Raw genomic sequence first — 23,773 nt, forward strand, 5'->3', positions numbered from 1 at the left:
GACACGTGTCTCTCTTTTTTTAGTGACACACATGGCAGCACATTATCTTGGAAGACCTTGATGACATTTTAATTTGAACGCTCATTTTAAATTGTGGCGAGTTAACTTTAGAGTTCAAAGGCAGTGTGTTGATACTAATTCTCACAATGACCCTCGCGGCTGTCATATCGACTGATGAGGAATGTCTCTGATGGTCCTCAGAGATTTAGATCTGAAATATTTGTTTTTTATGAGAGATCTGTCCATTAGTAGGGTAACATCAAGCCATTTGTTGAGCAATCGGCTGCAACAGCGCAAATCGTTGAGCAATCATCTGCAATAGCGCAAAGTGTTGTATTTCCTTGTTTTTTTTTTTCCTCTTTTCGGATTTTTATTGGTTGTGATCAGCAATTTCTTTCTAAACACGGAACAATAACTACATATTTGAGGTAAAAATAAACAAATTGTGTTTTTTGAAACACAATTGGCACATTTTTTTCTGTTAATACTTTTAAACTTGATCTCAAATTCTGTGCTTCTAATTATGTACGGTCTGAAGAAGTTTACATCCGATTATTAAATTATTTGGTTGGTTTTGGGGGACTTGTATTTATGGTTTAATTTTCCAGATACAGAATCTGTACAGGTAAAAGCTACTTTAATCAAACGTTCATGTTTCTCACCTGATTGACAGTCAACGAACAGAAGAATTCTGTCTTTGTGCAAATTCAAACAAAAGTGTTTTACCTGGTTCTTACAGGAGCAGATGGCATTGTACTCAGTCCTGTTCAGAAGATTCAGTCTTTTGGCGAAGACTGAATCTTCCCTAATAGACAAAACAAATTCCACAGACGGATCACGTTAACAGGCCATGTGGCCAATAAATACACTGCTCGACAAAATTAACCGAACAAAATGCTTTTCAAGAATATTTTATTGTGAACAGTCACCGAAGGCGATTATCTGATATTATACAGGGTGTTTCAGTTAAACGTTTCAGAACTTCTAAGAGGGGTAGGGTACATCCTGACAACTCGAAATCATATAGCAATGTGGGGTCAGAAATGCTTTCCTGAAGCGGTGTTGTACACAGAAGCACCATAAAGAAAAGAGACCGTAAGTGAGAAATCGTTTTAATAATAATACATGAAAAGAAGCAAAAGGTACATGGATTAAAGTAAGTGTTCGAAGTTTCTTCCACGGGTTACAATGCACGCCTCACATCTCCGACGCATGGACATCCGAACATTCTGGAATACTCCAGGCGAATTTCGAATTTCTTCGGCAGCTACTGCGATTCTTGCAACCAGCTCCTCAGCATTGTCAACAGGGGTGTCATAAACTAGCGATTTCATATGACCCCAGAAATAAAAATCAAGACATGATAGGTCGGGTGACCGAGCAGGCCAACGCACGGGACCACCACGTCCGATCCACTGTTGACCAAATGTGACATCCAGGTAGTTACGAACATCTCCGCTATAATGGGCAGGGGCTCCATCGTGTTGGAACCACATTGTCTGTTGCGTCGATGCAGAAAAAATGTGCTACAAATCCCCTTTTTCCTGCTGAAGTGTTGTTTTCCGATGAGGCATCCTTCACAAGGGAAGGAATTTTCAACACGCATAACGACCATATCTGGGCGGTCGAGAACCCGCATGCAATACGACGTCGTGCAGCACAGATTCGATTTTCGGTCAATGTATGGGCCGGTATTATGGGAGATCACCTCATCGGACCTTACCTGTTACCGTGTCGTCTAACCGGACCTATCTACTTGATCTTTCTGCAGCAAGTATTGCCACAACTTTTGAGAGATGAACAGATTTCTGCATCGACGCAACAGACAATGTGGTTCCAACACGATGGAGCCCCTGCCCATTATAGCGGAGATGTTCGTAACTACCTGGATGTCACATTTGGTCAACAGTGGATCGGACGTGGTGGTCCCGTGCGTTGGCCTGCTCGGTCACCCGACCTATCATGTCTTGATTTTTATTTCTGGGGTCATATGAAATCGCTAGTTTATGACACCCCTGTTGACAATGCTGAGGAGCTGGTTGCAAGAATCGCAGTAGCTGCCGAAGAAATTCGAAATTCGCCTGGAGTATTCCAGAATGTTCGGATGTCCATGCGTCGGAGATGTGAGGCGTGCATTGTAGCCCGTGGAAGAAACTTCGAACACTTACTTTAATCCATGTACCTTTTGCTTCTTTTCATGTATTATTAAAACGATTTCTCACTTACGGTCTCTTTTCTTTATGGTGCTTCTGTGTACAACACCGCTTCAGGAAAGCATTTCCGACCCCACATTGCTATATGATTTCGAGTTGTCAGGATGTACCCTACCCCTCTTAGAAGTTCTGAAACGTTTAACTGAAACACCCTGTATACATCTTGACATATATGCAAATTTCGAGTATTCAATGGAAATCTATATGCCACCTTACAGAGCAGCACATAATGCCAATTATTCATTACTACTCCGTGTGCAAAACTTAAGGTCTAGCACTATTTCTAAAGGTACAACCACAAAATCTTTATTTAAGGTACTTTTTACTGATAAGAGGTGATTCAGCCTCAGCAACTGTACTGGACGTCAGCTAATCTGGCGAGAGGTTGGCACACGGTGTCACACCACAAACATCACTGAAAGGGATCGATATGGCGGTCGAGGTGTTCTCGTCTGGGGAGGCGTTATCTTGGATGGACGTACACAACTCCACATACTGGAAGTCGGTACTGTAACCGGTGCACGGTGAGGTAATCCTTCCCCATTTGCGTCTGTTCTGAGGTGCCATTGGCCCCGAGTTCGTGTTTATGGATGATAACTCCACACCCCATCGCACTGCAGCTGTTGATATGCTTTTCGAAAGTGAGGACATTGTTCGTATGGATTGACCTGCCCGTTCCATCAATCTAAATCCCATCGAACACATATGGGACACCTGGGGAGATGCCTAGCGGCACGTCCACACCCACCTGAAAATGTTCACCAGCTGAAGTTGGTGCTAACAGAGGAATGGACGATGCTACCGCAAGAACTTATCAACAACATTGTTCTAAGTATAGACAGGCGGTGCAACGCTTGCATCGACATTAGGAGTGGCCATATCTCCTACTGAGGATTAACTGTTCCCTTTGTTCCATCTTTGGCAGTGATGCATCTATATCATGGCAGCCAGTGCTATGTTGCCATTTTTGAATAATCCCTCTGTACCGTTTTGTTTCCGATGTGTCGGTGTTGTTTCCTTCGTCATTTCTGTACCTCACGAGATTCCTTTGGTATGTTTTTCCCATATCCAGGCCACTGCTATGAGAAGCTACAGGTGAAAACCTGACTTGTCCTTAAATTTTGCACGCCAGTGTATAAAAACGCGGATTACGACCTCATGACTTAATTCTCGTTTTTGGCTTGCTCAGTGGGATTGCCACATCTCCAATAATCAGGATGGCAGGTCATCGTCGAAATGTGACTTTGAGATGGCTGGCTGTTGGATGACTTCCAGCCGAACAGTCGCAGGTGGAGGTGGCACGTTGGCTTAATGTATCACGCAGTGTCATCTCACTATGGAAGCATTTTCAGGAGAGATGAACCATTACAAGAAGAGCTGGTCAAGTTCGTCCGAGGGCTATCAACCAGAACAGACCGCTATCTGGTTCTAACAGCAAGACAGAACTCTACGATGCCTGCCATCAACTGTCTCTTAAGGTTGCTGTTGCCACAAGTGAAAACATTTCCATCCGGACTGTGTTAAAAAGGTTCAATTAAAGTGGCAAGGAAGCCAATGGTTTGTATCTCATTAACCCAAAACACCGCACAGCTCGTCAAAACTGGTGTCATGAACATTTGACTTGAGCACTGACAAGTGGGTACAGCCGATAAGTCCCATTTTAGTGTACAAACAAATTCTAGAGGTTATTTCATCTGGAGAAAGCGAGAAATGCGGTATACCATCCCTCGAACATCAGAGAAAGGGACACTTACGGGGGAGGCGGTATTTTCATGTAGGGCGGAATTATGATCAACGGCCGCACCGCTTCATGTTTTTGATAGGAGTAGGTACCGTAACTGCGCAGTGGTACCGAGAACAGAACCTCGAAACCTATTTCCTTTCATGCACAACAACGCACAGCACATAGAGCTCCAGAGGTGGAGGAATATCTTGATACTGAAGGTATCGAACAACTGCCGTGGCCAGCACGACCAGCAGACTTAAATCAGATCGAACACGAGTGTGACGCCCTTGAGCGTCGCATTGCATGCCGACAGCAAACGCCTCGGTCATTTGGTGAGCTATCATCTGCGCTAGTGGAAGAATGGGATTTATTGCCAAAGAATCTTATAGACACCCTTATATCGAGCATGGTTCACCGATGTCTGGCCAGCTTAGGGGATTATACACCGTACTGATGTCATGTGACCATATTTTCGAGCATCTTGTTTCAACTTGTGTAATGTGACCTTTTTGGTAATTCTTATACAACCCCTATAAATGTCCATTGTATCTGTCTGAACTTTCTCGCTGTCTCCTAATTTCATCGTTATTCTACGATACACCACCATACTAAATGGTGATGCACCATATATTAAAAACCATACCAAATATTAATGGTTCTGAATATATTCGCATGCACGAAGTTGCCAACCTTTAGTAAAGCGAAGTACAAAGTTCTTAGAATTTGGGATTTACCGCAAGGCAATTAAGACCGCGATGGGTTAGAATATCGGATCTCTTAATGGCGTGTATTCTATGACGTATAACCGTCTCCTAGCCAAAGAAAGTAACATAATTGATATAATCACAGGCCTCTCCACAACGGGTGGAAAGGATCTGAGTCCGAATGCCACCAAGGAGAGGAATTTTTATGGAATTGTTCACACATAGATGAGTTTGTTGCGTTCAGGCGAGGACAGCATGGTTCCCTCCGGAAAGAGGAAAATCAACCACAGAACACACCAAGTTACAGATATTGTAATACGGCGCAATAAGTCGCTGATGCGCTTAAAACTCAACAACGACTTTTACCCCAGATTCACTAACTTGGCCAAGAAGGGTTCGAATCCAAGATCCGAACCCATGGTACTTTGAAAATTCAGTTAAATTGTTGTGAGTAAATACCTCTTTATTTTTATTCTAGTGAAAATTACAATACGCACTATGTCATTTGCCTGGAATTGGTTCAGAGCGTACTGTTGTTTCAGTTTATAAATTTTAATTTTTTAAATTAAGCTTAAAAGTTGAATTAAGCTTAGAAAATTAATTTAAATTTTTTTCCCAAAATATCATGGCCAACTGTAAATACGAACCATTCAGAATGGTGATGGAAGGCCAGAACCAGCGAGAACTGTGTATGATATTTTTTGAACCAGCGAGAATTGGTGTATCGATTCTTTTAAAAAGATATATTTAATCTTGTCTTTGTTGCTAAATATTGGCATCTGCTGCGATTTATTAGCTTTCTGATCCTTGATGTTTTCCAATTCGAGCACTGGTTATAATACAACTGAATTGAGACTTCACATCTGGAAAATGAAAAATAGTGAACGGATTGTAATATTTCTTTTTAATATGGTTACGTGATATGTATCCTTAGTACTTGAATGTTTATTCACCGAACGCTCTCCATGATTTAGCTGCAAAGCATCAATTTATTAAAACTTCAAGCGAATCTGGATTATATAGGTTAATCAAAAATACCTCGTTTCATTAGGATTGGCTATGAGTGTACAAATTATTTCTTCCAAATAGCAATTATACGACACGGAGCTCCACTAGACTTTCCTATTTTCATGGGACTGATATGGAGAGTGGCTCCAGTGACTGGAAGTTTATCCATGTTGGCTACGTTTTCAATACTGTAGATATTTTTTTCTTCCATAATCTGGTGAGTTTCGAAAGTTTTCGACTGGCCTTGGTCAATTGATGCTGTTTCGGATCCAATGCCATATATGACTCTATTGTCAACGAGCCACTGAGCAGCCTTTGGAGAAACACCAGGAAAATGAAGATCCGCAATGTTCCCATTTTCTATTCCAAAGTAATCGTCTCGGTTTGACCACTTCTTTCCCCAGCCTGTGCGAAACATCAAAACTGATCCGTCTGGAATTCTACCATTTTCCTCTTCCCATTTTTCAAGATCTTCCACTTCAAGAAAGGTATCCCTGTCTTTGCTGGCCTTTTCAGTAATATCTACTACAACAGCGGGAACTATCAGGTGGTCCAGCGGGATATCAGCTATAGCCCATCTTCCAGGCACAAAGTGGCACGGAGCATCCATATGAGTTCCAGCGTGCGTTGATTCTTGGATATTTTCCAGTTGTAACCTAAACAAGAGAAATATTGATTAGCAAGACGACAATAATAAGAATGAATGCACATATTTATTCTGTGTATCACAAATTTACAGAAAAAGAAACTGCTTGGTCACTTTATTAAGATCAGAAGACAATAATGTGTTAAACAGAAGTTGTCCCGAATCAGTATTACGAGACGACGTAGCATGAAACCAATAAGAAATGTGATACAAAGGATATTGGACCATTTACGGATATAAAACATCCTTAATTCCTTAAGTGGTGTGGGTAGTGATTGGTGAAGAAGTTTTTCCAGTTCATCCCACAGATGTACAACGGGATTAAGATCCGAAGATTGGGCTGGACCGGAGGAATCGATCCTGCTGCTGGATCCTGTCCACTGATTTTAGCACTAGTCGGTTAAAATAAATATTTTAATGTAATAAATAAATTATTAATAAATCTTAAAATAAATTATTAATTAGGAAAGTTGGCTGGATCTGGAAATGTTTTTGCTAAAAATGTATTCTTTGTAACGAGATTTTACTGTGTTGCATATTGACGCTATATGTCCTTAGCTGCCTTGGTGTTAATTCCGGCCAACAGAGTACCCTAAGTTACAGACCAAAATCGACTGCTATTTTCTCCAGCCAACCTTCTGCCACCCAAGAATACTGTTTTATATTATATATTGTACCGTTATGTGTTGATGCTTGTGAAAGCTAGCAATGTGGAATGTATTTATTTTATTTCTTTCTTTATTTCTCCAAAAATATACCCAGAAACTGCCGGTAGCCAGGGAGTGAAGGTACATTATTCTATTATGCAACAACAAGTTATCTGGATTATGCAATACGTGTGATATTTGATGTCAGCAAAGATTAACAATACAAAATTAATATCAGCAAGAAAGCAGAACACTTCTACATCTGATTTCACACAAAGTATTGGAAGGTTGACACAGATTCACCAAAGCACGAAAATTTATAGCAGAACAGCATACTAAACGTAACAAGAAACAATGTTTAGGACTTAAAAGTTCGATTTTATAGTTCACAGCAGTCAATTCAATTCAATTCAAAATTGATTTCAATATTATATTAGGGTCACCCGTAATTCATTATATAAACCCTTTTTTGTGTCTGTATATTGCATCTATATTCTGGTCCATTTGCCTGACGAGAAAACCCCAGTTTCTGGGATAAAAAACCCTGCTATCTACTAACTGAGACCCACTAACTCAGCCATGGAGTGAAAAATGCCCATTAAAGTTCCTTGCGTCATTGACGAGATTCGAACTCTGGCCTTTTCCACCAGGTATGGGGAGGACGGTAACGATACCACTCTGCTACCCGCACAGACTAGTTTACAGCAGTCAATGTCTTCGGTAGAAGTAGAGTGGAGAAGCCCTCCAGCGCCTATCTGGAAGTCCGGATTGCTGTATTGGGTTAATATTAAAGTTTAGGTTATTAAATAGCTTTATAGTATTTGCTGGAAAGAATCTTTCAAGGCTATCCAACAGTGGAAATGCGACCTTGAGGTGGGGGATCCTTATTTTCAACTCGTCTTTGTTTTTCTCCGGGTGTTATTATCTAGTCTCGGGCTTTCGGCGAATCAAGTTGTTCCGTTAAGAGCTGAGCAAGGGTAATTATATTCCTTGTGGTGATCATCTGTCTCCAGGGTGTGACCTCCAGATTGGAGTATAATATAGCTCTTGAGATGGTAAAAGGCTTGGCTGAAATTCTGTTTAGCCATCTCAAGAGACAGTATTCAAGCCTTGATACTGCTTTCCGGAGCTGAACCCCAGATTTGTGACGCGTTGTAGGGCAATAGGAATAACACATCTGTTGATATACAGTTTCATTAAACTGGGATTCGCTGATGCCTGTCTGATAGTACAAAGTGCCGTGAATGTTTTCTTACGGATGTATGCAAAGTGCGGAAGGAAGTTCACCCCTTCATCCCACTTGAGTCCTAGATCAACACGTGATTGAACCTTTTGATCTAGGTTGTCATTTTGGATATTTTTGGAGATCGTTAATTTTGGTGTTAGCCACTTAGTTGCAGTAGTCAGCGGATTTCTGACCTTCTAAGGCAATAAGAAATTTTATATCATTTGCATGAAGTAATGAATTCTGTATTAAAAAGCTCCTTGTTTTGGGCTAAGAAGGGTTCTAACGCTATGGCAAAAAGCGTGGCAGACAAGACGCTGCCTTGTGGGACTCCTTTGTTAACTTGATACATAGCACATGCAGTATGTTCCCGTTTGTCAGTGTTACTTGTCTGCGCCGAAGAGTGTTCTTTAAAATACGGAGGATATTTCCCGTGATGAGGAGTAGTCCCGCAAAATAACAGCGAGAGCTCGGATGGATATGTTGTCATAAGCTGCAACCACATCTAAAAAACTACATCCAGTTGCAGTTTGTTATTTAGCGCGGCTGGATCGTTATCCTTGTTCCCATGAGATTGGTGATAGTCGATCTCTGAGGAAATATTGAGTGCAGGTGTTCTGGTCTGTTTAAAGCAATTGGATAATGATCTCCAGGATTGATTTTTCAAAGATTTTAGGTAAAGAACATCCGATGGCGATTGGTGTGAAGTCTTTTACAGATTTAGTGTGGGGGGGATTGTTGCTGTTTTGGGGATGGTTTTACGTAGTAGCTTTTCCACAGTTTCGGAACATCCTCTTCCATCTTCTACAACAACAACAACAATACACACGCACACTGTGCAAACATAGCACTACACTCATTTCTGGCTATTGTACAGAGTTTTGTATATCGTCACAGAGAACCATGGCGGAGATGAACTAGCGTTCAGGAGCCGCCTTACATAAGACAAATATTCTTTGGAATATGCGTAATAATATATCAATGATGTAAAAACTGCATATTTTAATCATAAATATTGGGAATTTATCTGGTCCAATCGTTGCTTTATTTGGCAGGCAGTTGATTGCTCTTTTTAAGTGGTCTCTGCTGATATTGATTTCCTTTAGTTTTTCTTTGTTAGTCACGATCTGATTAGTGTTGATGTTTTCCTTAAACTTATTAATTATTCCTTGCATCCTGTTGATGTTTTCTTGGCTATCAATTTGATTTTCCATGAAGGGTGTTCCGAACGTGGCTTCAGTCCATTCCTTAAAGGTCTTCTCAGTCACTACATTCACGAAGCTTTTTTGTTGATAATTCTTTTGCCTTTTTCAAATTTTGTTTTAACCGATTAAAGATCTTAGCATTCATGAAACGTGCTCTTTCATGTTTGTACTAGATGTGATCCTTTGGCTGCCCTGTTTTTTCCATGTCCTATACAATGAAGTCTGTAGTATGAAGTCTTTCCCCTCTTCCCTAAACAAAATTTGTGGGTGATTCACTGAAAAACAAAAACCGCAAAATAAATTGATCGAGAGTTACGGAGCCTCCTCAACATGGACATGTGTATTTGTAATGCGATCCAATAATTTCCCATAAAGCCTTCGTACATATAAACTACAATTTTCTCGATATTCCGTCGATATCGAGAAATCCTCGGAGAATCCTCAAATCCGGAGCCTTCTAATGCAGTTCGAACCTTGATTATAAATACCCAAATATTGTCTGTTCTGTTCTTTTCACTAAACCAAAAAGTTCAATATAATCCAGGAAGTCGTCAATCAGTTGTTGAGCTCTACATGATGAATTGAAAAAGTTGTTATTGCCCGAAGGGACTGGAAAAATAATGAATATATCACAAGCATAAGACCTGAAGATCGAGTGACCAGAAGGAAAAAACAGAGAAAGAGTATGGCCGAGAAAAACAAGGCTGAGAGGATTTCTCCTTGGAACAGCCTTAAACCAGTGTTCCGAATATAAAAGTTGCGGATTTTTTAAAAAAGATACCAGTGCAATCGTAAAGTATCTGTTGCATTACCTTCATCAGGGGTCCTAAGATGCAGTAATAGTTCTAGAGTAGAGATAATGAAGACCAACAGTAACAAATATCTCCAAATTTGCTTTTTTAATTGATCTTGCAGTTTCTTGTTGTAGCAGTTGTAATGGTCATAATTAGTTCTTGCATAGGATGGTTTAAACAGTGGATGGTTTCTTAAAGCTCTTTTCGATGAGTTGAAGTTAAGGTAAGGGCAATTTATGGCACAATTTACCAGCTGGCTAAATAGGAGTAGATCGGCTTTGTCTCTTCTTTCTTTCAACGTTTCAAGTCCAAAGAGTATACACCACTCCTAGTAAGATTTCTCATCTCATTACATTCTAATCCACTTTTAAAACAGACGTGTTGCATTGATCTTTTTTTGGATATTTTCAGTTTCTTGTTTTTGGTAAGCTGCATGTGATGACAAGACCTGGGAGGCATATTCTAGGGCTGGCCTAACATAAATTTTGTGAAGAAATATGAATAGTGCCAATTGATTGAAGTCTCGGTTAATTCTTTTAAGAAATCCTAGTTTTTTGCTAGCAGTCCTCACAATGTTTGAGACATGGACATCAAAGATAAGTAATTCTTTGATGAACATACCTAAATATTTGGCAAAATTAACTTTTTTTTTTGATCGCCTTGTTGTTAATGCAATAAGTAAAGTTGTTTGTTTGTTTTTTGCGTACATTGGCAAAACTCATCAGCTCACACTGATTTTCATTGACAACCATTGTATTCTTATTCAGCCACTGAATTACTCGTTGCAGAGCTTCGTTAAGAATGATAAGAATGATAACGAAGTGAATGGTCGTTGATAATGCGAACAGCTTTATAAATTTTTACGTAGTCTGCAAATATGTTAATTTTGATTTGGTAGTCTCCAAGAACACTTGCCAGGTCTTTGACATAGATCAGTTGTGAAAAGGGCCTAATTATAGACAATTTTAATTAACGCAAACGTAAATCCCCTCTGAACATGACAAAATTATCACAAGAACATATAAGATGAAGCATTCTCGAGTCCAAAACACAACAAAACACTTCGTCCGTTTTTGAAGTCCTTTTTAACTGATTATTCGCCCGTAATAAACAGAAACAGAACAGTAATAAACAGAAACATTGTAACCTGAAAAAACCACTACTCATCACCCTGCACTCTTTTCGCATCAAATTATTGTCATATTTATGTAAAAAATTAGGAAACTGAATTCCTACCAGAATCCTTGAGTTTGGGTCTCATTTGTTAACAGAGTCATACTGAATGGCATTATACTGGGCGCAGGAAATTTAAGGGTGCTTTCATCAAACGTGTAAGTCATGTCGAGATAATTGTTGGCTAGAGGATTGCACAGCATGGAAGGTACCATCCATCCAACTAGCGGCACCAGCAACAGCAAGAAAGCCATTTCTGTTAAGAGAAAAGTGAATTGTTTATTATTATTTTTCAATCATAAATTTATTATTATTGCTTAACATTGAATAGCCATGGTTATCAACAAGTAATATTGCAATAACAAGACAAAGACAACAAAAATTGTTAAATATACATCATATTTCAACTAATATAAACTTATCTCAAGTTCCTCTTCAATTTTGCAAAATACTTTTTCAGATAATTGTGCTACCATTTGTGTATCTCATTCTTACTTATGTAGACCACGCACTAATCCCAGACACTTTACCAGTTTCAATGTATCTTTCACCAACACTTGTTGTTATTGGGTTTTAGGACCATCGGCAACTAAAGCCATATTGCTCCTTGTATATTATCTGTATATTGAGTATGTTCTAGGGTCCATTTTCTGTTCACTGGACGAAAAACCCGGGAGAAAAAACCAGGTCCCCTCGTCTGAGACCAATTTACTCAGGCACGTGGTGAAAAAGGCCGGTAAAAATTCCTCACATCATCGACGGGACTTGAACTCATGTCTTTTCCACCCGATGTGGGGAGGACTGCGATCCTACTAACTGTGCTACCTCACGAGGACTCACAACATTAAATTGTGGAACAAGATATCTTTATTACATTATAAATAACAGTTTGTCAAAGTTGGATTTTAAGATTAGGCAATCACTGACATACACTCAGATGTATTTCCGAAGGTTTTTAATATTTAATGAGTTACCATAAGAACTATAATAATTACTTGTTCTCTTCCTTGATTTGGTGGAATCAAATAATTTGATTTTTTCCCGTATTTCCCCTTCTTTTTTTTTTCTTTTCAGGAAGTGGGTTTGAGAATTGTATAATCAAATATTTGTGTTTGAGTAAATGGGTATCAATCACTTGTTGATAAGGGTTCTGGAATCCTTAACTCCTTATTCTTCCCCTGCGGTAAATATTTGAGTGTTTGATGTAATTTAATTGATGAAGACTAATACGTATATATATTGTATTGTATTATTATTATTAGACTTCGGATTATATGCAATGTATGCTTTTGCTGACCCTGTATGCTTTTGCCAATCAACAAAAACGCTACTCTTCTATTTTATCACTCAGCATTAATTTATTGTTTTATTTTTGTTTATTCTTTCTGTTTTAGTTTGTCATGCTGCATGGCTTCTATGTACTTCAATAAATGTACTTTAAGAAATAACATTTATATTTGCTTAAATACCCAGTTCAACTGGGTTCGAATCCCGCCAATGACGCGAGGAACTTTCACCCCGTCGCTGAGTTAGTCGTCTCAGGCGTAGATAGCAAAATCCCTCTCCTGAAACTCGAGTGTTTCATCCAGCAAACAGAAAAAATCGACCAGAGAACACACACAATACAATTGGGTAGATGAATGAATATTCTGGGTGGCCCTAGTGTGATATCTATTTTATACATTGACCTATTTTAATAACACTTTTTTAGTGCATACTTAATTAAATTTATAATTGACCGATAGACCAAAACATATACCCATTAGAAAACCGAATAAAATCCCCCTATGGTAATTGCTAACCTTTGCAAACCCATCTTCTAAGAGCCTTCCTCATAGGGAAAATGCTTAGCGTTCAGTAATTCATTCGCCTTTCTTTGCGCATTCTCCAGAAGTTCTCTGCATTTCTTTAGATGCGAATTCTAGACTTGGATACAATATTCCAAGTGTGATCGTACTATCATCTTATAGCGTTAACGACCTCTGCTCTTGAAAAACTCCGATGACTCATAAACAGGCAGAAAGAAGGGCACCAAGTTCAAGATGCAATGTAAGATAGTCACGGACGAGGAATATCAGGTTACATCTGCTGGAATCTCGGGTTTTTCATCCAGCTTAACAGTCAAACTGACCACAGAATATACGAAATTTATACTCAAATGCACGAACGCCTAATGGCTTTAATTTACTTGGCTCAAAATTATTATAATTATTAAATTAAAACAACTACAATCATATCAGCATTTACCGAGAACAAATATATCGCTAATCACAATGACTGCTATAAAGAAAACGCTCTTTTAAAATTGCTTTTTTTTGTTTAGGTTTATGCTGTAAAAATTTGAATGGCTTAATTGTGAATGCTGATTTCTGCCACAACCATAATACTCGACTTTAAGAAATATAGAAATCAATGGAATACTTACAGTATAGTGTCCTGCACTTACCAGAGAACTTGGAACGTTCACAGGTGTGTCCTCTTTACTTTAACCACAGAGAAGTAAGATATGTTACTACTCTGTGACTCTAACTACCATGGAGTTCTCATTTAAAAGGGATTACCTCTCGATGAATAGTTTCATAATCTCCTTTTCCTGTTAAACTTGCTTATGCACGTGATCCAAATTGAGGAAAAAAGTTGCCCCTGGCGTGTTCCCCATTCTTCGTACTATAAATATATTCTAATGAATGTGTAGAATTAGTGTAGGAAATGTATAAACTACATTGAATGAATTTTGATTTTGTCTGCTGTTGTAGACAAGAAATTGATGTAATCTTTTTAGTTCAGTTCTTGTGCAGTGGAAGTTGGTGTAAGCAGTGGTAGTTACGCACGTATTGACCACCCTTAAATGAAGCAATAGAATTTCGAGTTTGAATCAAATCAGTGGAATTTTCAGCAAATGTGTAGCTTTGACGATATTTTAAAGGTCTTTGACGACATTTTACATTGGGCCAGTTCACTTTACATTTAAAAGGCAGTGTGAGAAAGACTGAGTCTTCCCCAACCGGACCAAGAGACTCCACCCCCGATTCACCGTAACCTTTAACCCTAACAGGCCTGAAAACAGTGAGTTCCCGAAATTAGCCATAAACAGTTTAAGTCAGTGTTTCTCAAACTATTTCGTTAGCAAGCCAATATTGAGTTAAATACGAGGATAGAAATTATGGGTGGGCCATATATCGACTTAGTGCTGTGGTATCACTACCATCCACGCAAGAAAGAATGGTTGGAATGAGAAGGGTTTGCAGATACATCTTGTTATCGCGACTGTGATAATTGGTATTTTGCAGTACCTGCCGGCCAACTAAATATTTTCTGCGAACCAATCCAGACCTAGATGCCCAGTTCCCTCTGTTTTTCTCCTTACAGCCATCAAAACTTTTACCACGAAATTCGGTTAATAGGAAATATTTGTGAGAGTCCTTCGCATTTTGTATTAACCAGTTTCTACTGTAGTTAGTGAAGAAGTCTTAGGATTCTATAAAATTTGAACAAAGATTTTCTTCACATTTATACAAATCATCATAAAAACGTCAAAAAAGCAGTTGACGATAGCGGAGACCATTGATACGTTGTTCCACATGCACCAGGGGTCCAAGTTCCTGCCAGTGAAACCTGCCCCACACCATACAACTGCCTCCACAGGCCGCCTGCGCTTTTGATACCATGCATGATGGATCAAGAGCCTCATGTTGTTGACGCCAAATCCCTACACGACCATCCACGGTATGGAGTAAATAACGTGACTCATCCGACCAGCACATCTTCTTCCAGTCTTCCAACGTCCAACTTGCATGTTCTTTGCACTAGGCGAGTCTTTTACGCCAATGAAACTTGGTTAGGAGAGGATGCCGCAAGGGTTGTCTGCTGGTAAAGCCCATACGTACGAGCGTGCGACGCATGGTCACGCCAGATATTGTTCCGGATTGGCCCATGTTGTATTGGGTAGTCAACTCTACAACAGTGCTGCGCCTGTTCGCCTGTACGAGTCGACGAACCACCCGGCGCTCACCTCTAACATCAACCTTTCGCTGACCTTTGCAGTTTTGCCGTCGGGTCGTTGTTTGACCATTTTTACGCCAGTCCTGGTACACTTTAACTAAGGCGCCCTCGAACACCCCACCAGTTCAGCCGTTTGGGAAATCGAGGCACCAGCTCGTCGAGCACTCACAATCTGTCCTTTATCAAAGTCCGATAAATCCTTCTTTTTACCCATCGCGCTCGGATGTTTACTACTTACTGAACCACTGACACCTTATCTATGCTACGTAGGTCAACTAACTCCGCACTTTCGTACTTCACGTTGTCAACGGGTCGCATTTTTCACAGTTTTCATAGGGGTGGTCATAATTCAGTGATCATTCAGTGTATATTGTGCATATGTTGTAATAGACTACTTACTGACATTATTTATTGACACTCATAGTCTTGGTTGCTCTGCAATTCTAAACAACCATATCCAACCGATCATTAAAAGTGTCTGTTCTTACTCATGAAAATTTGTATTTACTGTATTAAATATTCAAATTCCATTAATGTTTGCATATGAAACTGCTTGACTCATTTGGCATTGAATTATTCAAATTACATCTATTAAATTCTTGATATGTCTCTCTCTCTCTCTCTCTCTCTCTCTCTCTCTCTCTCTCTCTCTCTCTCTCTCACACACATCAACCGGCTACCTGTAGGAGGACTCTTTCCATCTCCCGACATTTACACTTGCCCAAATTAAAGGAAAAATTCATTTACTTGTTGCGATAACAACAAGAAAATTCGAGTTCTCTATAAATAAGAAAACAGCAAAATAATATATGTATTGACAAAATGATGAAAAAGAAGGCCAACTTAAGCAGCAAACAAGAAGAACACAACCATCTCCTTAACGCCAATAGCACCCTCACTTCATTTATCTTTATTTTTAAGCAAATGTTTGATTCCAGTTTAAAAACAGGGTTGAACGTATTTCGAAAGAATATGTAAACTAATATCTGAGACCACGACATATCTGCTGGAATTTTTTGCCCGAAACGTCTTGCTGCGAATAGATGGAGTTTTTCCATTCCATCGATTGTTTTTATGCTTTTCAGTCATAATGGTGCAACCCTTTTATTCTTTATTGTAATCCCACAGAAAAAAATTCAAAATCTTCTTCTGCAATGTCGTGATATACAGAAAATGAAACCGACTACTCCTCTGATTTGGAATCCTCCGTGATTCCAAAAGTTCCTTTGGTGAATTATAATAATTGCCCAGCTGGGCTTTCGATCGGACTCTGGAATTATCCTAATTGTATTACTGTTGAAAACCATACTTATGTTTTACAGGGTTCTAATGAACGCTAAAAAGAATAGTTTGCTTCGTAGGGTCTAATTATTCTTAATGGGGTTACATTAAGAGTTGGTTTTCCGCAATTTATGAAGAAATTTATTTCTTTTTTTTTCCTTCAGTAACAAGGAATAACTGTTATTTGGAGCCGTACGAAGGTTTTTATCTCATTAGTGTGGTTCACTGAAGCATGTAGTTCCTTTTCTTCTACCCAGCTTTAACTTGAATCGAAGAGGAAGACCACAGTGTATATCATTAGGAAATAATCCCTAAAATATGAAATATCTGGCAGTTGGTCCCAAGTGGCTGTGTTATTACTCTCACTTAGCCATTTTATTCGGGAACATAACTTATAATGAAACAGCTGTTGCGATCATCAGATCATCAGCGGGTTTGCTGCTCGTTAAGTTAACTTATACTGATATGAAATCTTCGAATAATTCCTCACAAGGCTTAATGGACGTTGAACAGAGTCACTGCATTGGTAAAGGTATTGACTGCACTTTCTAGGGGTTAAATCGCTATAACATTGACTATAACAAATATGGAGGATAGACATATTCAAATAAGTATAATTTATAGAAGTTAATGTAAATTAAAATAACTGATGATATCTATTTTTCTGTAGGTGAGCAATGAAGTTGCTGGTGGTGCTTTCTCTTCTTTTGCCATGGACGTTTGTTAGTTGCAAAAAATGTCATTCATCCCGCAAACTAATCGACATGTCTTATACCTATAATGAAACGGTTTTTCAGTGGCCGGACGAAGAAGCGATTCCCTTTAATATGAGTGTATACTTAAATGGGACAATGGAAAATGGAGTTTGGTAAGACTTCTCTTCATTGCAAATCTTAATATGTCATAGTTATCAAAAATTACGTATGAAAATTGGTCTTTTTCTTCTTTCTTTAATACTGTATGTTCAAAAAGAAACGCAGTTCTTCTTTGACGTAATGTTTTTTCATTAATTTCTGTTTAAGATCATTAAGAACATGGATGGTATATCGCCTGTTGCACAGAATGTTCATTTTGGAAAGTTATAACAGAAATCGGAGTTATAAAACTACCAGAGAGGAATTTACTAATTGATAATGAAAACAGGTACAAGAATTCCTCACTAACCACGGGGAATACTGAAAAGTACCACGGTTTGCGAGACTAAGGATCCATTGAAAATAGGGGATTAGGAGAAAAACAATAAATGTTCCAATGAAATATGTGATTTTTTCCTCCTTCAAATGAAATTGCGGAATTCTTATACAACAGAATAGACTCAATTTACACAAATATAAACGTTTCAGGGTAAATTCAGTCTATTCTGATCTATAAAAATTCCACAATTCTTGTACATCAGAATGGACTGAATTTTAAAATAGAACTTAAAAAGTTCCGTATTACCCACCATTTCAGTGGTGAATAGAAACAAAACTTATCTCAAGTACCGCAAGAGAAATTTGAAGTCTTTTAAAATGAGAATTGAATAGCAGCACCCAATTAGAGTCCAACAGTAATCTTGGTGGAATGTTTTCCAATATTTGCTGGAAAAAAGTTCAAGTGACACTGAAAGAAATGAAAATTTTTAATGATATATGCAAGTATAGGTGTTAAGGCCAAAGGCAGCTAAGTCCACAAGGCGTAAATACATTATACTTGTAATTAAGTGTATTCTTCGGTCACTTGCTGGATGAAAAACCCAAGTTTCTGGGAGATGAAAGTATGCAGCACTCATCGGCTAACTTGCCCACGTTGCGAATAAAAAAGCCGATAAAAGTTTGTTGTCTGGAAGGGATTCTGACTGAGGATTCTTTTACACTGTAACCGCTTTGCTCACGGCGAGGGTGTGATTCATGCCCGTTCCCTTGTAAACTTTCCACATTACTTCTGCAATATCAAGATGCTTTTTGAATTTAATGCTGTCTATGGAAGACTAGCAATCACGGTTTTAAAAATATACCCTCCTCCATGATTTTTCTAATTTTCTGGACAGGTCAATAAGTCGGGATCGGTCTGTCATCTTCCCCTCTTCATTCGTTGCAATTCATGCCTGAGTGTGATGTACTGGGAACGGCCAGAGAGCAAAATGTTTTCACCAAGCTTTGTACTTTCCACTGAGCAGAAACCTAAAAATAACATCTGACAAGTGAGATCCCCGTGTCTGTGCACATATCAGGACAAAGGACATCGTGGTTTAGCAAATCAGGTGTAGATTATATCATTCCATTCTGTCCACCCTTAAATGAAGCAATAGAATTTCGAGTTTGAAACAAATCAGTGAAATTTTCAGCAAATGTGTAGCTTCCTTTATTAATCGAATGTTCGTGAGATTCCAGGAATTGGACAAATAATCTGTTGTTGTTTCGCTTTTTACAAATATCCTGCTTTAGTAGAATCATTCATTTCTTGCAGTTTCCTTAACCATTCAATTATGATTGAAAAAAAATATATATATATTCAGGCTATATGTCTTTTAGCTTATAATCGGAGTAGCTTTTTGGGTTGTTTAGAATTTAGATGATGCAATTAAAGCGACGAGTGATCCATTATTTAAAAATTGCGTTTTGTGAGATGAGTAACGGAGAATTTGAAGACAGAGAGCAACATTTGGTTATAGGCTCTCTCGTTTTATGATCGACTTTTCCCTGTTTGGCTGGATGAAAAACCTGTGTACATGGAAGATTTCTCAGCTTCAGCAGTCAACGGGAATTGAACCCCCATGTCTTTTGTATACTGTACGAGCAAACAGCGACGACATATGGTGTATAAACTTAAAAAGCATGCATTTTCATTCTGCCTGAAGAACGTTTATTATTCAAGATGACCGTATTAGAAAGTTATAATGGGCACCCTATTGTAGACAGAATGGAAAGTGTCACTCCACCGTACGTTGATTCTACTTTCTCTACATTCAGGAAGAATTTTTTTACCAGGAGTTATAGCTGGTGTTGTGTCTCATGCAGAGGAACAGTTGGACCATATTTTCTTGAATGGGTAGTTCTCTGTGATGTGAACCACTACAGACTTAATGTATTCATTGTGCCCGCCATTTATGAGCCGTGTGATGATGAAGTAAAAAGTAAAAAAAGTAAAGTGCAGCCATTATCAACCCACTGCAGGGTGGAAGCCTCCTCAACAATTCATGCTGAGGGAAAGGGACCATAATCTGCCACGCTGGTCCAGTGCGGGTTGGCAGATACACCGTATTCAGCAGTCAGGGGCTTGAACCCCGGTCTACTCAAAGAGCGTGTGCTACTGCACTCCCGCTCCTGCCCACTCGGCTACGGAGGCCGATGATGAAGTATGAAGTGGCTAACTACCAACGGGAAGGGCACATCCAGTCCTGTTCGTAGTAAACCACTTTATCCCCACAATGTCATCGTGATATCAGGCCAATTTTGATAATCATTTCACAGACTGGTGGGTAGGACAGCTGGGACGTGTTGAGTATCCCTGCGTTCATCAGATTTAACTTCATTCTACTTCTACTTCTGGAGCTACCTGAAGGATGCCACTGCATCCTTCAGGTAGCTCAGGTATGGCAAAGAACAGGCCACAGTTCAACAAATAAAGGATGGAATTTACACAAGCGTGTGAAGTTGTCCCATATGTTATATTGGAGAACAGTTGTTTTCCAATGTAAATGCTGTGAAGAATGCCTAGAAGCAAATAGTGGACAGTTTAAACATCTTTGCACTAATTTACCACAAATTATCGCTTCTGTACGCTCCCAAGGATAATAGTTTCTGAGGTTTGTAATTAATTTTTATTATTTCCTAAAATGTGTACACAATTTTGAGGCATTCTGTAACGTGCAGGTGTGCGATTACTTTTGGCAATGTAGTGTATTTAAAACGGTAAAACTGTCGTGGGCTCAAATTTGTCAGACAAGACTTTGTGTATGTATGTAATTAAAATATTCTGTAAATATTGTACTGTATAATGAAAAATTACACATTAGTATTAGTAGTAGTAGTAGTGGCACTTGATGCAAGAAAGCAAGTGTAGGAGCTTATGCAGCATCAGCCAAAAAAAAAAAAAAAAAAAAAAAAAATCACACCATACCCTCCAAATGCCTGTCCAGTTCCTCCTTAAATTTATTCAACCTATCAACTTCCACAACGACAGATGGAAGTTTGTTCCAGCAATTAACCACCCGCTGGCTAAAGGCAAATTTCCGCACATCTATTCTACATCTATCCTTTCTTAATTTGAACTTATGTCCCCGTAGGTTCGTATTCTGAACAAGTGGGAGGATCCCATCAGAATTCAGCGTGCTCAACCCATTCAAGGCCTTATAGACCTCAATCAGATCACCGCGCAGGTGCCTAGTCTCCAGCCACTGCAATTTGCAGAACTTAAGCCTCTCTTGGTAAGAGGATCCCTTCATTCCCCTCACCAATCGTGTTGCTCTTCTCTGTACACGCTCAAGCAAATCTACATCCTTCCTAAAATGAGGCCTCCAGACCTGTACGCAGTACTCAAGGCGTGGCCTGACCATTGTCTTATACAGAGGGACAATCACCTCCTTTTCCCTGCTAGCAAAATTCCTATATATCATTGACAAAACCCCGTGACCTGCCCTAGCAGCCTGTCTGCATTGCTCAGAAAACTTCATATCTGACTGCACAATTACTCCCAGGTCTTTTTCATTTTCTACCACCTTAAGTGTAGTACCACACAGTTGGTACGTTTCTCTAGGGTTACTTCTACCCATATGCAGTACTTTGCACTTGTCAAGGTTAAACTCAGTTGCCACTTCTTAGCCCATCTGCCCAAATTATCTAGATCCTGTTGCAGTAGCACACTGCCATGACTGTCATTAACAACCCTGCCAACCTTCGTGTCATCTGCAAACTTCGACATTAAGCTTGATATACCTTCATCAATATCATTGATAAATATAAAAAACAACAGTGGACCCAACACCGAACCCTGTGGGACTCCACTAATAACATTAGTCCACGAAGAGCAGCACCCATTGATTACCACCCTCTGTCTTCTCCCACTTAACCATCCTTTTATCCATTGTAGCAACTTACCCTTAATACCATTCTGCCCCAATTTGTACAGTAGTCTTCCATGCGCAACAGTGTCAAAAGCTTTCCTGAAATCCAAGTATATGATATCAAAATTATTTTTTGCATCCAGTTCCTTTGTGACCACATCATAATAACCAATCAAATTTGTCAGACAAGACTTTCCCTTAACAAACCCATGCTGTGTCTGAATTATTGCTGCAGTCTTGTCTAGATGATCCTGCAATGCATCTTTAACCAGTGACTCCATTATTTTACCTGGAACAGAAGTTAAACTAACTGGTCTGTAATTACTCGTGTCGCCCTTCGAACCTCCTTTGTGAATTGGGGATACATTTGCACATCTCCAGTCCGTGGGAACCTCCCCTGAATCCAAGGATGCTCTCATAATTATGGCTAAGGGTTTGCTTAGTTGGTTTGCCGCCTCCTTTAATATAACTGGATAGATCCCATCCACCCCAGGTGCCTTTCTTATGTTTAACTTCAACAATTTCTCCTCCACTTTGCTCTCAGTTATTACAAAATCATTAAGCACACTGCTACAATTTGATAACCTTCTTCCATTTTCAAACTGTAATAATTCCTCACGTGTGAATGTAGATGCAAAATACTCATTCAGTTTGTTTGCTATCTGAACAGGATCATCAACAGTCAAACCATCGATGTCAAGTGGACCAATCACATTATTTTGGTATTTATAATTATATATTGATTTATAATTAAATATCATTAGCCCACTTAAAAGGCATTTAGAAGAAATATATGTAGAGTTTTTGGATTCATTTTCAACAAAAGATTTAGCAATGAACTTGAGTATTCGCATAATTAATTAATGTTCATATTGAAATTTCTCTTTTTTCAGGGTTCAATCCGAAAACATAATGACAGCAACTCATACAGGAACTCATTTCGATGCTCCTTGTCATTTTGCAAAAGGTAAATGGTCAGTGGAGGAGGTCCCTCTGAACCGATTGATCGCACCCATGGTCATGATTGATATGACGGAAAAAGCTGCCAAAGACCGCAACGCCGAGCTCACTCTACAAGACCTTAAAAAATGGGAAAGCAAGCACATCCGAATTCCTAAACATTCTGTTGTAATGTTGAACACTGGGTGGGGTCGATACTGGCATGACAAAAAAGCTTTTTTTGGAACTGATGAAAACGGAACAGGACTCCACTTCCCTGGTATGAGTCCAGAGGTTGCTGAGTATATGGTGAAAAGGAATGTCTATGGAATCGGGACCGACACGCTTTCTCTTGACTACGGACAAAGCACAGAATTTAAGGCTCACCAAATAGTCCTTGAGAAAAATATCTACATCCTGGAAAACGTTGCGAATTTAAGCCAAGTTCCTGCAACAGGAGCTATGGTGTATGTCATGCCGATGAAAATCGCCAGCGCAAGTGGTGCTCCGTGTCGATTGATTGCTTGTGTCCGAACGAATTGCAGTGACTGAAAACATTATGCCAATGTATTTGTTTTGACCACAAGTGCACATACATATATATACTTGCACAGGGTATCGAGTTACAATATTAGGGTATTGGGTGTCGAGTTATATCATCGTTGAATAATTATACAAATAAACTGATCCATTTAAAATTAAAATAGTTAAAAATAATTAAAATAGGACTTTGTGCACGTGTGCGAATCAGATTAGATATTCATATTGAATATCTAATCAGTAATGAAACTGGGATTTTGGAACAGGAAATAAGGTGCATCGAGATATAATATTAATAATTGTCAATTTTCTTTAATTCCGATTTTTTTTCTTATTTGCCATAACTAGATAAGGCATCCCCTGCATCATTTCCATCTCGGTACAGAAACTGAAACTGTTTGCAGACACCAAATTGATTGAAATATTGGCAATATAATTTATTGATGTCGTTAAATACGAGGGCCGTACCAGTGGTAATGAATATATTTAAAAGAACCACAAGAAAGCATCCACTCAATACCGAAAGTACTGCAGCGGTTGAAGTCTTATTCTGCATTTCGCAATCAGCAAAGCACCACACTTTCGACAGTCTTATTATTTTTATAGTGCTTGACTTTCTTTTATTT

The 23,773-nt window shown here is 39.0% G+C and overlaps 2 protein-coding genes across 5 annotated transcripts in view; one reads left to right on the plus strand and one right to left on the minus strand.

The window, feature by feature from the left end:
• The window catches only part of LOC150080519 (uncharacterized), a 115,122-nt gene extending 91,848 nt beyond the window's left edge, over nt 1-23,274 (plus strand). For all 3 annotated transcript variants that reach the window (XM_090381419.1, XM_090381418.1, XM_090381420.1), the window contains exons 2-3: nt 17,295-17,492; nt 22,562-23,274. In XM_090381419.1, coding sequence (XP_090237545.1) covers nt 17,302-17,492; nt 22,562-23,159 — 789 coding nt within the window. In that variant the 5' untranslated portion in view covers nt 17,295-17,301 and the 3' untranslated portion in view covers nt 23,160-23,274. The remainder of the gene's footprint in view (nt 1-17,294; nt 17,493-22,561) is intronic.
• On the minus strand, nt 5,692-13,865 carry LOC150080524 (uncharacterized). Of its 2 annotated transcripts, none has more exons than XM_090381430.1 (3): nt 13,788-13,865; nt 11,405-11,597; nt 5,692-6,307 (listed from the first exon to the last, which is right to left on the minus strand). In XM_090381430.1, exons 2-3 carry the CDS (start codon nt 11,593-11,595, stop codon nt 5,716-5,718), a joined length of 783 nt encoding a protein of 260 aa, XP_090237556.1. In that variant the 5' UTR covers nt 11,596-11,597; nt 13,788-13,865; the 3' UTR covers nt 5,692-5,715. The 2 variants fall into 2 exon arrangements, with proteins under 2 accessions (XP_090237556.1, XP_090237557.1); XM_090381431.1 differs by having other exon boundaries at nt 13,767-13,788.
• Nucleotides 23,275-23,773: the final 499 nt, after the last annotated feature.

The sequence above is a fragment of the Mastigoproctus giganteus genome, chromosome 9 (assembly GCF_048544385.1).
Source record: "Mastigoproctus giganteus isolate SK-2022 chromosome 9, ASM4854438v1, whole genome shotgun sequence".
NCBI lineage: Eukaryota > Metazoa > Arthropoda > Arachnida > Uropygi > Thelyphonidae > Mastigoproctus > Mastigoproctus giganteus.

Excerpts from the sequence above, each read along its gene's own strand:
- LOC150080524 (XM_090381430.1), bottom strand. The coding sequence starts at position 11,595 with ATGGCTTTCTTGCTGTTGCTGGTGCCGCTAGTTGGATGGATGGTACCT. Across the intron at positions 6,308-11,404 it reads ACCCAAACTCAAGGATTCTG|GTTACAACTGGAAAATATCC; the intron begins GTAGGAATTCAG and ends TCTCTTGTTTAG.